Source organism: Pan paniscus, chromosome 7 (assembly GCF_029289425.2).
Source record: "Pan paniscus chromosome 7, NHGRI_mPanPan1-v2.0_pri, whole genome shotgun sequence".
Taxonomy (NCBI): Eukaryota; Metazoa; Chordata; class Mammalia; order Primates; family Hominidae; genus Pan; species Pan paniscus.
This window is the reverse complement of record NC_073256.2, coordinates 27,776,859-27,789,594: the sequence shown is the minus strand read 5'-3', so window position 1 is coordinate 27,789,594 and position 12,736 is coordinate 27,776,859. Positions and strand designations below refer to the sequence as shown.

The window sequence follows — 12,736 nt, the reverse complement described above, 5'->3', positions numbered from 1 at the left end:
GTCAGTGGATGGCAAGTTCACAAAGGTTTTATGATTCATTAAAACACTCTCTACAAACCAAACTGCCATGGGTCCTAATGAGCCCTTCTATGCAGCTCCCAACATCAGGCTCTATCAGAAAGGGAAAGCAGAACCACAGCGTAAAGCCTGACCCACCCATGTTGATTTTTCTAATTCGGGAATTTCTAAATATTAATGGTTAGCTGTGATGTAAATGTAAACAGCAGAGAGACATTTTAAGGCCGAAGAGCAGTCTTATTCAATATAGATGCCTACCATAGGATTTTACCTAATAGAGAGCTTCTTCTTCTCCCAGCTCTAGGTTGAGGAGCAGGAAACACATAATGAAACTCCGGCATGACAATACTTAATCCACAGAACAAGGATTTCATCCCATCACTTATCTCTAAGCTCCACAAGGAGGTTTGGTACAAAGCAATTAAATCATCCTTCAGGCCACCCAGCTCCCAATGTGGGTTTTCTCCCAAACAGCTACGCTCATTTCAGTTGTTAAATGTGACAGTGGCTTTTAAGTACATTGTCCCAGAAGTCCTAAACAGGAAGAATACTGTAACCTCTCATTTAAGAGATCATGAACCCTGTACTGACTGTGACGACAATCACGAAAGTAAGCAAAGAGAAGTTCTGAGCAGTCACCATCCCTTCACAAATCAAAGCACTAAAGCTCACACCCAGAACCTCAAGACCGTCTAAGACCATTTCCCCACAATGCTAACTAGGGGACACTTCAATAGATAAGATTAGAAGCATGAACTGAGGTGGAAGGAAGCCACTAATGGCAGATAAGCCAAGAGGAACTAGATGTGACAGCTGACATCCAGAGAAAAGACAGAAACTGATTTGGTCTCAGACTCAGAAGCCAAAGCAATCTGAGACCCGTTTCCACAAAGGGCAAATAGTTTTCCACACGTGAATTGCCTTTGAGAGTATAACATACTAGAATACGGCGTAACAACTGGCATTAACGGTAATTCGGTTTAATTTAACAAACAGCTACCATTCTTGTATGTATACTTTATGCTATTAAACATAAACATGAATAAATATGTGCTTATTATCTTCAAAATAACTTTAAAAATTAAGTGGTATTTTAGAGGCTTTGTTTAATGAAACACTACATAGTTCAGATAGATTTTGGTTATTTTATCTTTATTTTTATCTTTTTGAGAAAGTCTCGTTGTGTCACCCTAGCTAAAGTGCAGTAGCATCATCTCTGCTCACTGCAACCTCTGCCTCCCAGATTCAAGTGATTCTCCTGCCTCAGCCTCCTGAGTAGCTGGGGCTACAGACCCGCACCACCAAATTGGCCTGGTTAATTTTTGTATTTTCAGTAGAGATGGGGTTTCACCATGTTGGCCAGCCTGGTCTTGAACTTCTGCCCTCAAGTGATCCACTCACCTGAGCCTCCCAATGTGCTGGGATTACAGGCGTGAGCCACCACACCTGGCCAGATTTTGGTTATGTTTTAATTAATAAGCTTCAATACTTAAGGGGATAAGCTTCAATAGTTGGAAAAATCAGTGCATATAAAAAATCTACTTTAGAATAGATTTAAAAATTAAGCATAAAGTGCCATAAGAACAATGAAATATCTGTGTTACTGCACTGATGGTATTTTGTGCCCATTTATAGAAACTTACTGGAATGCCCAGCCATGTAACTCTTTAATACCATTTAATACAAGAACCTATCCTAATGACTGCTTCATTAAGGGACAGAAACTCTCCCTGATGAGCTTACAATTTATTCATGTCCCAACTACCTACCAACTCTCTAAGGCAAACAGTAAGGTACTTTCTTATCTAGAAAAATATCCAATATAAACAGCAATGTAAAGAAACACTGTTAATTTCTCAATGGGAACTGAAAAAAAAAAAGTGTGGCTAGATAACTGATTTGAAAGAGAAAAACATGCCCACACTGAGAATGACAATTCACACAGGTCTGAGGGCCACGTCCAGCTCACCATCTTCATACATCACCAACAGCACACACTCACAGGCAGCCGCATGCACACCTGACCGTTAAGAAGTTTGCAAAGGATGCGTGGTTTACCTTCCCACAGCGGAAGACTCTGCGGAGCAACTGAAGGCCAGATGACAAGGTTGTTGGCTTCAAAGAGGGGATTGGTGAATTTACTCAGCTCACTGGGCTGATTAACCCAGGACCACAAAGACATCGTCTTCTGCTGTAGCTTCAACTTACATCTGATCAAGAAAGAACACTGCCATTAAAGTAATTAATTTATAACAACCATTATTGAGTGCTCCTCTTACTAGGACAATTTCTTCTCAGTATGAAAGAAGATAGAATACAAGACTTTTGGTAGAGAAACAAAGTGTTGAAAAATCAATAGATTTGTCAAAAAGCTCAATCGGCATTAGAACTCTCAACAACAACAAAACAAAGAGTATTTTACAGGCTTCCAAGAAGCTGGCAGGAGGATAAAAACAGAATCTGGTCACATCAGGTTTGGTGTTAAACCTTAACCCAGAGAACATTACTGTACACAAATGACCTTTGTTATATTTGGGATTCTATTTTAATTAAAAATAGCTAAGCATAAAAAAACTTTCTAACCTTTTTGTTTCTGAGAAGCCTATAATATACACATAAAAATTATACACTTTTTGACATTTATGTCCTATTTATTTTTCTAGTTTCTGTAAGAAAGGGCTTGTTGTGCAGAAACAACCAGGATAGCTTACAAATATGAATGTCTGGAAAGACCCCCAGGGTCTTCATTATTTACATTGTTTGATAACCACTTTCTAATTGTTTTTTAATTTTTTATTTTAATTTTTCCATAAGTTATTGGGGAACAGGTGGTATTTGGTTACATGAGTAAGTTCTGTAGTGGCGATTTGTGAGATTCTGGTGCACCCATCACCCGAGCAGTATACACTGAACCCTATTTGTAGTCTTTTATCCCTTGTCCCCCTTCTGTCCCTCCCCCAAGTCCCCAAAGTCCACTGTAACCTTCTTACGCCCATATTAATATTAAAAATGGAGGTTGAGTCAAATCTCAAACAAAACTTAAAATTTTTTAGAGACTTAGCTTTCAGGGAAAATAACTTACATGTACATAAAATACAGATTGTCAAAGATGAAAAATCAATGTGAATCTTGACGTAAATACATATTTAATCTATATCCACATACAATGAACAGGCTTCATAATAATTCTAAAACTCTGGAACACTCTTTATCATGTAATAAACTGTTAGAGAAGGATAATAGTCAATCGGCATGTTTTAGAAAAAAATACATTTTAACACAGATTGAAAGACAGTCTGTGGTAAACCTTACATCAACCAAAAAGATAATACATTCAATTCTCATAAGACTCAGTTTAAGCTGAGATTTTATTATAAAGTCAGTTTTGTCTCTGAAACCACATGATTACTTATGAGCTACGTGCAACTTACTGCATTCTTTTTGAGCTAGCAATAAAAATAATCCACATAATCACAGAGCCTATGTGGCACTGGACTTTAACTGCTGGGATAGCATGTCCCACGCTATGTTCCCAGGAACAAGGGATGACAAGGACAGGACATTATTGCATCCACTGCCTCCAGCCCTGTGCCCCCTGCCCATGGCCGGCCAACCACTGAACTTGCTCTGGCTGAGCCTGACACCACTTCAGAATCCTTCCCATCAGCATTGCTGGCAGCCTCTACCAACTGGGAAACAGAATGGGAATCTATTTTGATCCCTTCATGAAAGCTAGTCCTGAGGATATTAACAGGTATAACACCAAAAAAAATTCATCATCAAACACATTTCTTAAATGCTGAATTAAACTTATATACATTGCTTTACTGAAGGGTGTCTTAAAGCCTTTAATGATTATGCGTTAATCCTTAAATCCTCCCCTCTAAGTGGGGAGGATATTATGTCATATTCACCAAACTTCCTCGGCTATAGAAATTGCCAATCCCTCCTGTCCCTCCCTGCCAGAGTACAGTCCAGGGCTAAGCAACACATGCTTCAGAAAATGGTGGCTGCCAGCAATGAGGCAAGGAAGTCTGGTGATTGTACCCTGAAGAGATTACCAGGCAACCTCCCTGAAAGATCATTCTGGTGTGAATCTTCTAAATGAACCTATACACTTGATGGTGCCTGGGCTGTAAGGTGAGCTTGTCACTCTGGCCGGAGGACAGTTTCTAGGTGTAACAAAGTCTAGAGCAGGAGGAGGAAGACCTGTAATTTAGGCCAGGGATCCCCAAACCCCAGGCCATGGACCAGTAAGGGTCCGTGGCCTGTTAGGAACTGGCCACACAGCAGGAGGTGAGTGGCAGATGAGCGCGTATTTCCACCTCCTGTCAGATCAGCATCAGCATTAGATTCTCAGAGAAGCGCAAACCCAACTGTGAGCTGCGCATGTGGGGAATCTAGGGTGCGCCTTTATGAGAATTCTCCTTATGAGAATCTAATGCCTGATGATCTGAGATGGATCAGTTTCACCCCAAAACCATCACCAATCCCGCTGCCACCCAATCCAAAGAAAAGTTGTTATCCACAAAACTGGTCCCTGGTGCCAAAATGGTTGGGGATCGCTGCTCTAGGCCACACTTTTGATGACCAGCTGGCTCTATGTCCTGGGAAAAGTCACGTAACTTCTCTGGATCTTACTTTCTTAATAAAATTAGAGGGAAGACCTGAATTATAAATCAAGGCTTTTTCCACATGTAAGGTAATATGATCCTATGTAAAGAAATTAACATTTAAAATGGTTGCCCCTTAATTCATGTATGGACTAATTTTAACCTAACAGAACAAAGTCTAGGACATGCTCTCATAAAAGAATATACTTCAGGTCATTTAACTTATAATTAATTGTAGCCTCTACCTTTTTATAAATAATTTTAATATAGATCCAAATCGTGGTCTCCTAAGAGATTCTGGCTACTTAGGAAGTAGCCAAAACAATGGAAAAGGAAAGGTCCCCATATGAGCAGTGTACTCACCTTTCACTTTCATTGTTGCCCAGAAATGTTCCAAACTGTGAGGCATAAGCATGCTCAAAGAGCATGATGAGGAAATTCTCATTAAATTCAAAAGAACAGGGAAACTGACGAAGGATCTGCCACACGCAGTCCAAGAAGAGAAGAAATACAGGAGCCTCCCACTTCTGCTTCGTGTTACAGTAGGCTGACTGTGCACAGCGCTGCTGGAACGGGTGACCAGCCTAGGGGGAAGATGGAGGCGTGACAGTCATATCCTGGTGAGATCACATGACAGAGCATTCTACCGACACCAGTACACACAATCACAGAACCGACACCACTACACACAGTTACAGTGACACTCCTAGTACCTGGAACATCATATAATTAGGGTAGCTGTTGTACAGATTAATGACTTCTTGGTATAAAATAAATAGCGGCAGCAACTAAGGAAAAAGACACACTTCCAAAACCTTAATGAGGCTGCGCAGCTAAGGTGTGACCACAGGAACTGCACTGCCCTTGGAATATCCCATGGAAGAATAATGAACTTAAGCAATAATAAACTTACAAAATAAACCTTTCTAGGTCTACAAAACCTGGAGCAAAGTCAAAGAACATAAGCTCTCAGTACAAAGAAGAATCATCACCTCTGTCTAACACTGTAGATTGTGCTGTACACTAAACAAGCCTCACCCTAAGTGGAGACAGATATGGAACTCTGATCACCTTTATAATGTCAGCTCTGATAGTAAATCTCTAATTATATATGAAAAGTTATTGTGTTGAAAGATCTTTATGAGTACTTTTCTACAGGAGATAAAGCTGTCATTAATTACCCTCTTCTGCCAAAATGAACAGCAAGAGTCTGCCATCTACTGACCAAAGTAAATTTAAGACTCATTTGACTGTCTTGTTCAGAATCCAAATGCTGACCTTAATACAAATCATACTCTGCTAGGAATTTCACAGATCTGCTTTGTCTCTGGGTCCTTTTACTACTGTATGTGACAAAGGTAATGCCACAGAAATTTTACAGTGGTTCACAGAATTGTGATATCCATTAAAATAACATATAAATCAGTCAGTCATACTCATTTGTTTGTCTACTATGCATCATGAGGAATATAGCTCAATAGACTTTCATCAAATATGGAGCATAAACTTAGGATGGTCTGACTTAAACAGAGGTAAGGTCAGTTGTCAGGCAGGGTGGACATGGTGTACGTAACAGCATTAGTGCATAATAAATGTGAATTGTAACCAGAGAAGCAAGATACTCTCTTTGCCAGAAAAATGTCTGCTTTCAAGATACGTAAGCATTTGTGTTCAAATACAATTATTTACCAGGTTACACAGTAGAAATATATTGAAAAGTAATCTCTGTGGAGGATATCAATCCCTGTTATGAGTGAGACCTTTATTTTGGCAGCCACCCAACATTACATGATTCAGTTTTATCTTTGAAGGAAGCTTCACAGGGTGGAGCAGCACAAGCAAAAGGCAGAAAGGGTTACAGCGCTTTCCTTGCAACTACAGGCCCCACTCCCCCTTCCCCGACTGCTTATGTCTTTGATCCGTCAAGACCCAGCTTCTGGGAGATTGCACTATGCTTCCCATTCTTTGTATTTCTCCTGTATGTGATAAAGCACAGCCAACAAGAGTTTCCTAAGTGAAGGAAGTGTCAAGTGAGGAATACAGGCAAAGAGACATCCAGAAACGAGGAGAAGACAGATTAAGTATCCTGCAGGAAATTAAACACACAACTTAGAAATTTTAATCAATCGAAATTTCACACATTATGTCAGCTACCACACAAAGCAGGATCACAGCATCAATAAGCAGTTCCTCTGTGAATCAAACAGCTCTTCTCACCTGCAGCCACTCTCTTTCAATCAGGGCCTCAAAACCACGAATGGTCCTGCTTCTTGGCTCTAAGATGATCTGGGCCAGGGAGGTCACCTGGAGTGTGGAATCAGTTCCTTCTGTTCCGTGAATCAATATTGATGCTCCTTCCCTGATAGGAAAATCAGGGAAGAGTACAAATGGGAAATGTCCAACATGGTCAATGAACTCTGTTAATAACAAGCGTTTATTGAGCACAACATTTTAGTCTACTGAGTTCAGTCTATTTAGTGTATTGAGTACAACATTCTGCTCTGACTTGTAGAGTTCAGAATCTAAATCTAAATCTAAGGCATACGATAGATAAGTTTCTCTTGGGAAAAAATACGACTATAATGAATCTCAAATTTCACATGGCAAGACCTCTTTAAGTTATAACAAATTTCACAGAACATTTTAGCTGAATTTTTCTTTCCCTTTACAAAACCAAAAAGCAGCTCTTAACACAGAAGGCATTTACCCTTTCTGCTTTAATCGTTGGTTAAAGCCTCTTCTCATCAAAACTATAGACATACAATGAAATTACTTTTCTGAGTTTGACTCTACCTTTCCACCATCAGCTGACTATAAGGACACCTTCATAAACTGTAATTCAATCTGGAAAATGAGACCTAGACCACACTTTCAGAAACACGACAACAGGAAAAAAACAAACATAAAACTGTCAATCTAGAAAGTCAGTGGTAAAGATACCACTGCATCATGAGACTCAGAAGTGTCTGGGACCCCATTATTCTAAAGAGAATGAAAGAAAACACCAAAACTAAATTTACTACAACTTCTCCCCTCCCCTTCTTCTACCCTTTCTGTTGAAACAATGAAGGAAACTTTGGAAAAAATAAAAACCACCACCTTCACACAAAAGCTTCGGGTTTGGTTACTACTGTCAGTTTTTACCCATGTACATATACACTACATAGAGCTTTAATACGAGGCAATTTCCTCTATTCTCACTCTTATTCTACACTCGTAGCCTTCCATGTCTGTACGTCATCTTCAGAACTAGAATAATAACAGTTGCAGGCATAGCTCGTTCATGGATCTTCCCTTGGTGGCTCTTCACAGATACTGCATTTTCCACAAATGGGAGATTTGCAGCTATCCTGCGTCAAGCAAGGATGCTGGCACCCATTTTCCAACAGCATGTTTTACTTTGTGTCTCTGTCTCATTTTAGTAATTCTCACAATATTTCAAAATTTTTCATTATTATTACAACTGCTATGGTGATCTGTGATCAGTGATCTTTGATGTTACTTCTGCAAGTTTTGAGGGCATCAGGAACCACATCCATATAAGACAGTGAACTTAATCAACAAATGCTGTGTGTGTTCTCACTGCTCCAATAACCAGCTGTTCCTTTGACTCTCTCTTCAGGGAGACTCTCTATTCCAGGGATCACAACAATATTGACATTAGGCCAGCCAATTAATAACCCTCCAACGGCCTGTAAGTGTTCAAATGAAAGGAAGACTAGCATGTCTCATTTTAGATCAAAAGCTAGAAATGATTAAGCTTAGTGAGGAAGGCACGTCGAAAGCTGAGTCAGGCCAAAAGCTGGGCCTCCTGCACTAGTTAATCAAGTTGTGAATGCAAAGGAGAAGTTCCTGATGGAAATTAAAAGTGCTTCTCCAGCGAACACATAAATGATACAGTGACACAGCCTTACTGCTCACATGGACAAAGTTTGAGTGGTCTGGATAGAAGATCAAATCAGCTGCAATATTTCCTTAAGCCAAAGCCTAATCCAGAGGAAGGCCTTTACTCTCCTCCATTCTACAAAGTTCTATGAAGGCTGAGAGAGGTAAGGAAGCTGTAGAAGAAAAGTTGGAAACTAGCAGAGGCTGGTTCATGAGGTTTAAGGAAAGAAGCAAACTCTCTTGTTAGCAAAAAAATGCAGCTGGTGACTTTAAACTGAAGCCAGTGATTATTGGCAATTTTGAAAATCCTAGGGGCCTTAAGGGTTACACTAAATCTACTCTGCCTGTGCTCTATAAACAGAACAATGAAGCCTGCATGACAGCATGTCTGTTTACAGCATGGTTTACTGAATAGTTTAAGTCCACTGTTGAGACCTACTGCTCAGAAGAAAAGATTCCTTTCAAAACACCACTGCACACTGACAATGTACCTGGTCACTTAAGAGCTCTGATGGAGAGGTACATGGAGATGAATGTTGTTTTTGTGCCTGCTAAAACAACATCTATTCTGCAGGCCATGGATCAAAGAGTAATTTCAGCTTTCAAGTTTTATTTCAAGGCCATAGCTGCCCTAGCTAGAGATTCCTCTGATGGTTCTGGACAAAGTAAATGGAAAACTTTCTGTAAAGAATTCACCTTCCTAGATGCCATTAAAAATATCTGTGATTCATGAGAGGAGGTAAAAACATCAACATTAAAAAGATTTTGGAAGAAGTTGATTCCACATCTCATGGATACTTTGAGGGGCATAAAAGGCTTTACTGGAGAAGTCACTGCAGATGTTACAGAAATAGCAAAAGAACTAGAAGTAGAAGTGGAACCTGAAGGCGGGGCATGGTGGCTCATGCCTGTAACCCCAGCACTTATGGAGCCCAAGGCAGGAGGATTGCTTGAAGCCAGGAGTTTGAAGTTAAAGTGAGCTATGGCTGTGCCACTGCACTCCAGCTTGGGTGACAGAGGGAAAGACCCCATCTCATAAAAAACAAAATGCTGGGTGTAGTGGGTCAGACCTGTAATCTCAGCACTTTGGGAGGCTGAGGCAGTAGGATTGTTTGAGCTCAGGAATTTGAGACCAGCCCGGGCAATAAACAGAAACCACATCTCTGTTAAAAATTGAAAAAAAAAATTAGCTGACCGTGGTGGTGTGCACCTGTAGTCCTGGCTATTTGGGAGGCTGAGGTGGGAGGATCATTCGAGCCCAGGAGTTCTAGGCTGCGGTGCGCCATGACCCTGCCACTACACTCCAGCCTGGGCGACAGAGCAAGGCCCTGTCTCCTAAATAAATAAATAATTAGGAACCTGAAGATTTGACTGAATTGCTGCAATTTCATGATGAAACTTGAAGAAATAAGGAGTTGCTTCTTATGGATGAGCAAGAAAAGTAGTATCCTGAGATGGAATCTACTCCTGGTGAAGATGCTGTGAATATTGTTGAAATGACAAAAAAAAAAAAAAAAAAGATTTAGAATACCACATCAACTTAGGTGATAAAGCAGTGGCAGTGTTTGAGAGAACTGACTCTAATTTTGCAAGTTCTACTGTGGGTAAAATGCTATCAAACGGTATCACATGCTACAGAGAAATCTTTCATGAAAGGAAGAGTCAATTGATGTGGCAATCTTCATTGCTGTCTTGTCTAAGAAATTGCCACAGCCATCCAAAGCTTCAGTAACTACCACCCTGATCAGTCAGCAGCCATCAATGGGAAGGCAAGGCCCTCTACCAGGGCCAATAACCTCAAATACCAATAAAGTATTTTTAAATTAAGGTACGTATATTGTTTTTCTAGACATAGTACTATTGCACAATTAACAGACTGCATTATAGTGTAAACATAACTTTATATGCACTAGAAAACCAAATATTAATAATGAATGTGACTCACTTTATTGCATGACTTGCTTTACTGTGGTTTTCTGGAACCAAACTTGCAACATCACTAAGGTGTGCCTGTGTGTAACATCCTATTAAGTGATGAACTGCAATTTACTTAATCCTATAGTTGGACATTTAGGTTATGCCAATTTTTGTTACATTGTAGATGATGTACTTAGCTTTTTGTCTTCTGTTGAATTCTTTGGGGGTTCTTAATTTAAAAGTAACAGATTCCTTGAAGTCACTTATGGTTAGGCTAACCCCATTCTCAGGATAAAACCTAATGACTAGGCTGAAGGGGATGAGCATGTACTTTAAGGCTTCTGTGTATATTGCATATGTACCTTAATTATCTGTGGGATATTCTGAATTCAATTCATTTAAACTCTATTTTTATGTTTTCAGTAATTAATTATAAGGGCAAATTTGTATGGAGGTGAAAATAATAGGCCAATATATATCAGAAAAAGGGACCCAAACATGGCAAAATTAACCAAAACCCTGAACCTTCCCAAGAGTCTGGAAGTCTCTGCCTTTAAGGTGGCCAGCTCAAACTAAATGAAGGTGGAGATCATGAGAACTGTTCTGCATTCTGCACTGAGGGGTGTCTTAATCTGTATCATCATGCTATCACAGCTGCAAATTGAGAAATGTGGTGATAACTGTTTATTACAATTCTGTTTCATAAAAAAAACAGAAGCCTCTGTACTCATAATGTAAGGAGAAATCTGGTAAACTTAGGTTAAAAAGAAACAAAACCCTCAGTATTAACAAAATCATTATGTATTTGTTATTTCTCTGCCACAGAACCTTGGTCTTTAATTCCCACAGTTTATTAGGTAAATGGGCTTCACCTAACGCCTAAAACAGAAAGAACAGGGATAGCCTGGCAATCTTGACCCCAAGGGACTCTACCTGTTGATGGCTCTGTTACTAACTTACCACATGATTTCAGCAGCCCATTCTATTTTGAATTTCTCTATAACCATAACAAATTAGGTATATATTTCCCTAATCTGGAAGCATCAATAAAACAAGTTAAAGTCTCAAAGAAAAGTGCCATCTATCCATGTGGCGATAATACTTATATCTACCTACTGTTTCAGTGGAATCCCCTTCTTAGAAAGGGCATTCTAAGCTTCTGCAAGAATTTATGCCAATCCTTCTGCCTCTGTTCAAGTCTTCTGCCACAAGACTCAAGGATTAGCAACCTTTAACTGAGTGAATAAACTAAAATCACTTCATATACTCAACATCACTACCATCAGGTGTTCTCAACTTGAGATCCAGATGTAATCGCACATATCAAGTAGTATGAAATAAGATATCCCACAGGTTAGAAAGGATCATTTTACTGTGTAACAAAATTACGTTTCCTTTCGCTGATATTTCAAAAGGAGGTAAGTTCGCTCCTCTAAGAAAAAATAAGAAAACTTCCTTTCATTCTATTTCACAGTTTAAGAAAAAAATTGGCAAATTCATGATTTAAGGGTGTAACAGAAAAAAAAACAGGTCCATTAGTACTTAAAAATTTGTGTCATAGAAGACATGTATATGTACCTGGTTCATATTTATTAAACAAACATTATCTATTAAATGCCAGACTCTAGGCACACACCTCATCAATAATGGGATGGTGTTGACTAGCCTACACAGTCATTTACTGCAAACCTTCACATAATCTATAAACATATGTCTGGATAAACACAAAGTCTAGTTATCAGCGCCATGTTCCGCTCAGGAACGCTGAAATGCACTTTACCTGTCGATGCACTGAGCCGCTAGGCAGGCAGTTGTCAGAATCTCTTTGATGTGAGTCAGCCAGTTAGAGGCCTCCAATTTACTGAGCCATCGGTCCATGTTATGTGTTTGGTCATTACAAGCTTCCACAAGTTTGATTAAGCTCTCCTGAAGAATGTGATACCTTTTAAAAATAAGAAAGTAAAAAATAACAAACCCAGAAAATAGAAAGATAAAGAAACCAAACCAAAGATTCAGCCTCCAACATATCTAACAGCAAAAGTAGTTCAAAATACTACAAAAATATTTACCCTGCTATTATTTGAGGATTCAAGGTTGAAAAACTAATATTTAAACATTGTTGCAAAGGCTTAAAATGCCTGCCATGGTAACCTATTCCTTACCTGAACAGATTAAACCCAGTTCACATACCTGGATTATCTGACTATAGGAGAGGCCAGAGCCCTGCGTTTCATGACAGGTCAGGAGACACAGCACCACTTAAATTTGCAATCCTGTTCCCACCGATCTAACACTAGAGACCC

The 12,736-nt window shown here is 39.5% G+C and overlaps 1 protein-coding gene across 5 annotated transcripts in view; it reads right to left on the bottom strand.

Annotated features, from left to right (window-relative positions):
- Positions 1-12,736, bottom strand: part of MTMR9 (myotubularin related protein 9) — a 64,136-nt gene that overhangs the window by 25,422 nt on the left and 25,978 nt on the right. For all 5 annotated transcript variants that reach the window (XR_010112908.1, XR_010112909.1, XM_014343670.5 and 2 more), the window contains exons 6-9: positions 12,214-12,375; positions 6,849-6,990; positions 4,995-5,215; positions 2,077-2,228 (exon numbers count right to left, since the gene is read on the bottom strand). Coding sequence is in view for 3 of the 5 variants with exons in the window: in XM_014343670.5 (XP_014199156.1) it covers positions 2,077-2,228; positions 4,995-5,215; positions 6,849-6,990; positions 12,214-12,375 (677 nt within the window). In the remaining 2 variants the exon portion in view is untranslated. The remainder of the gene's footprint in view (positions 1-2,076; positions 2,229-4,994; positions 5,216-6,848; positions 6,991-12,213; positions 12,376-12,736) is intronic.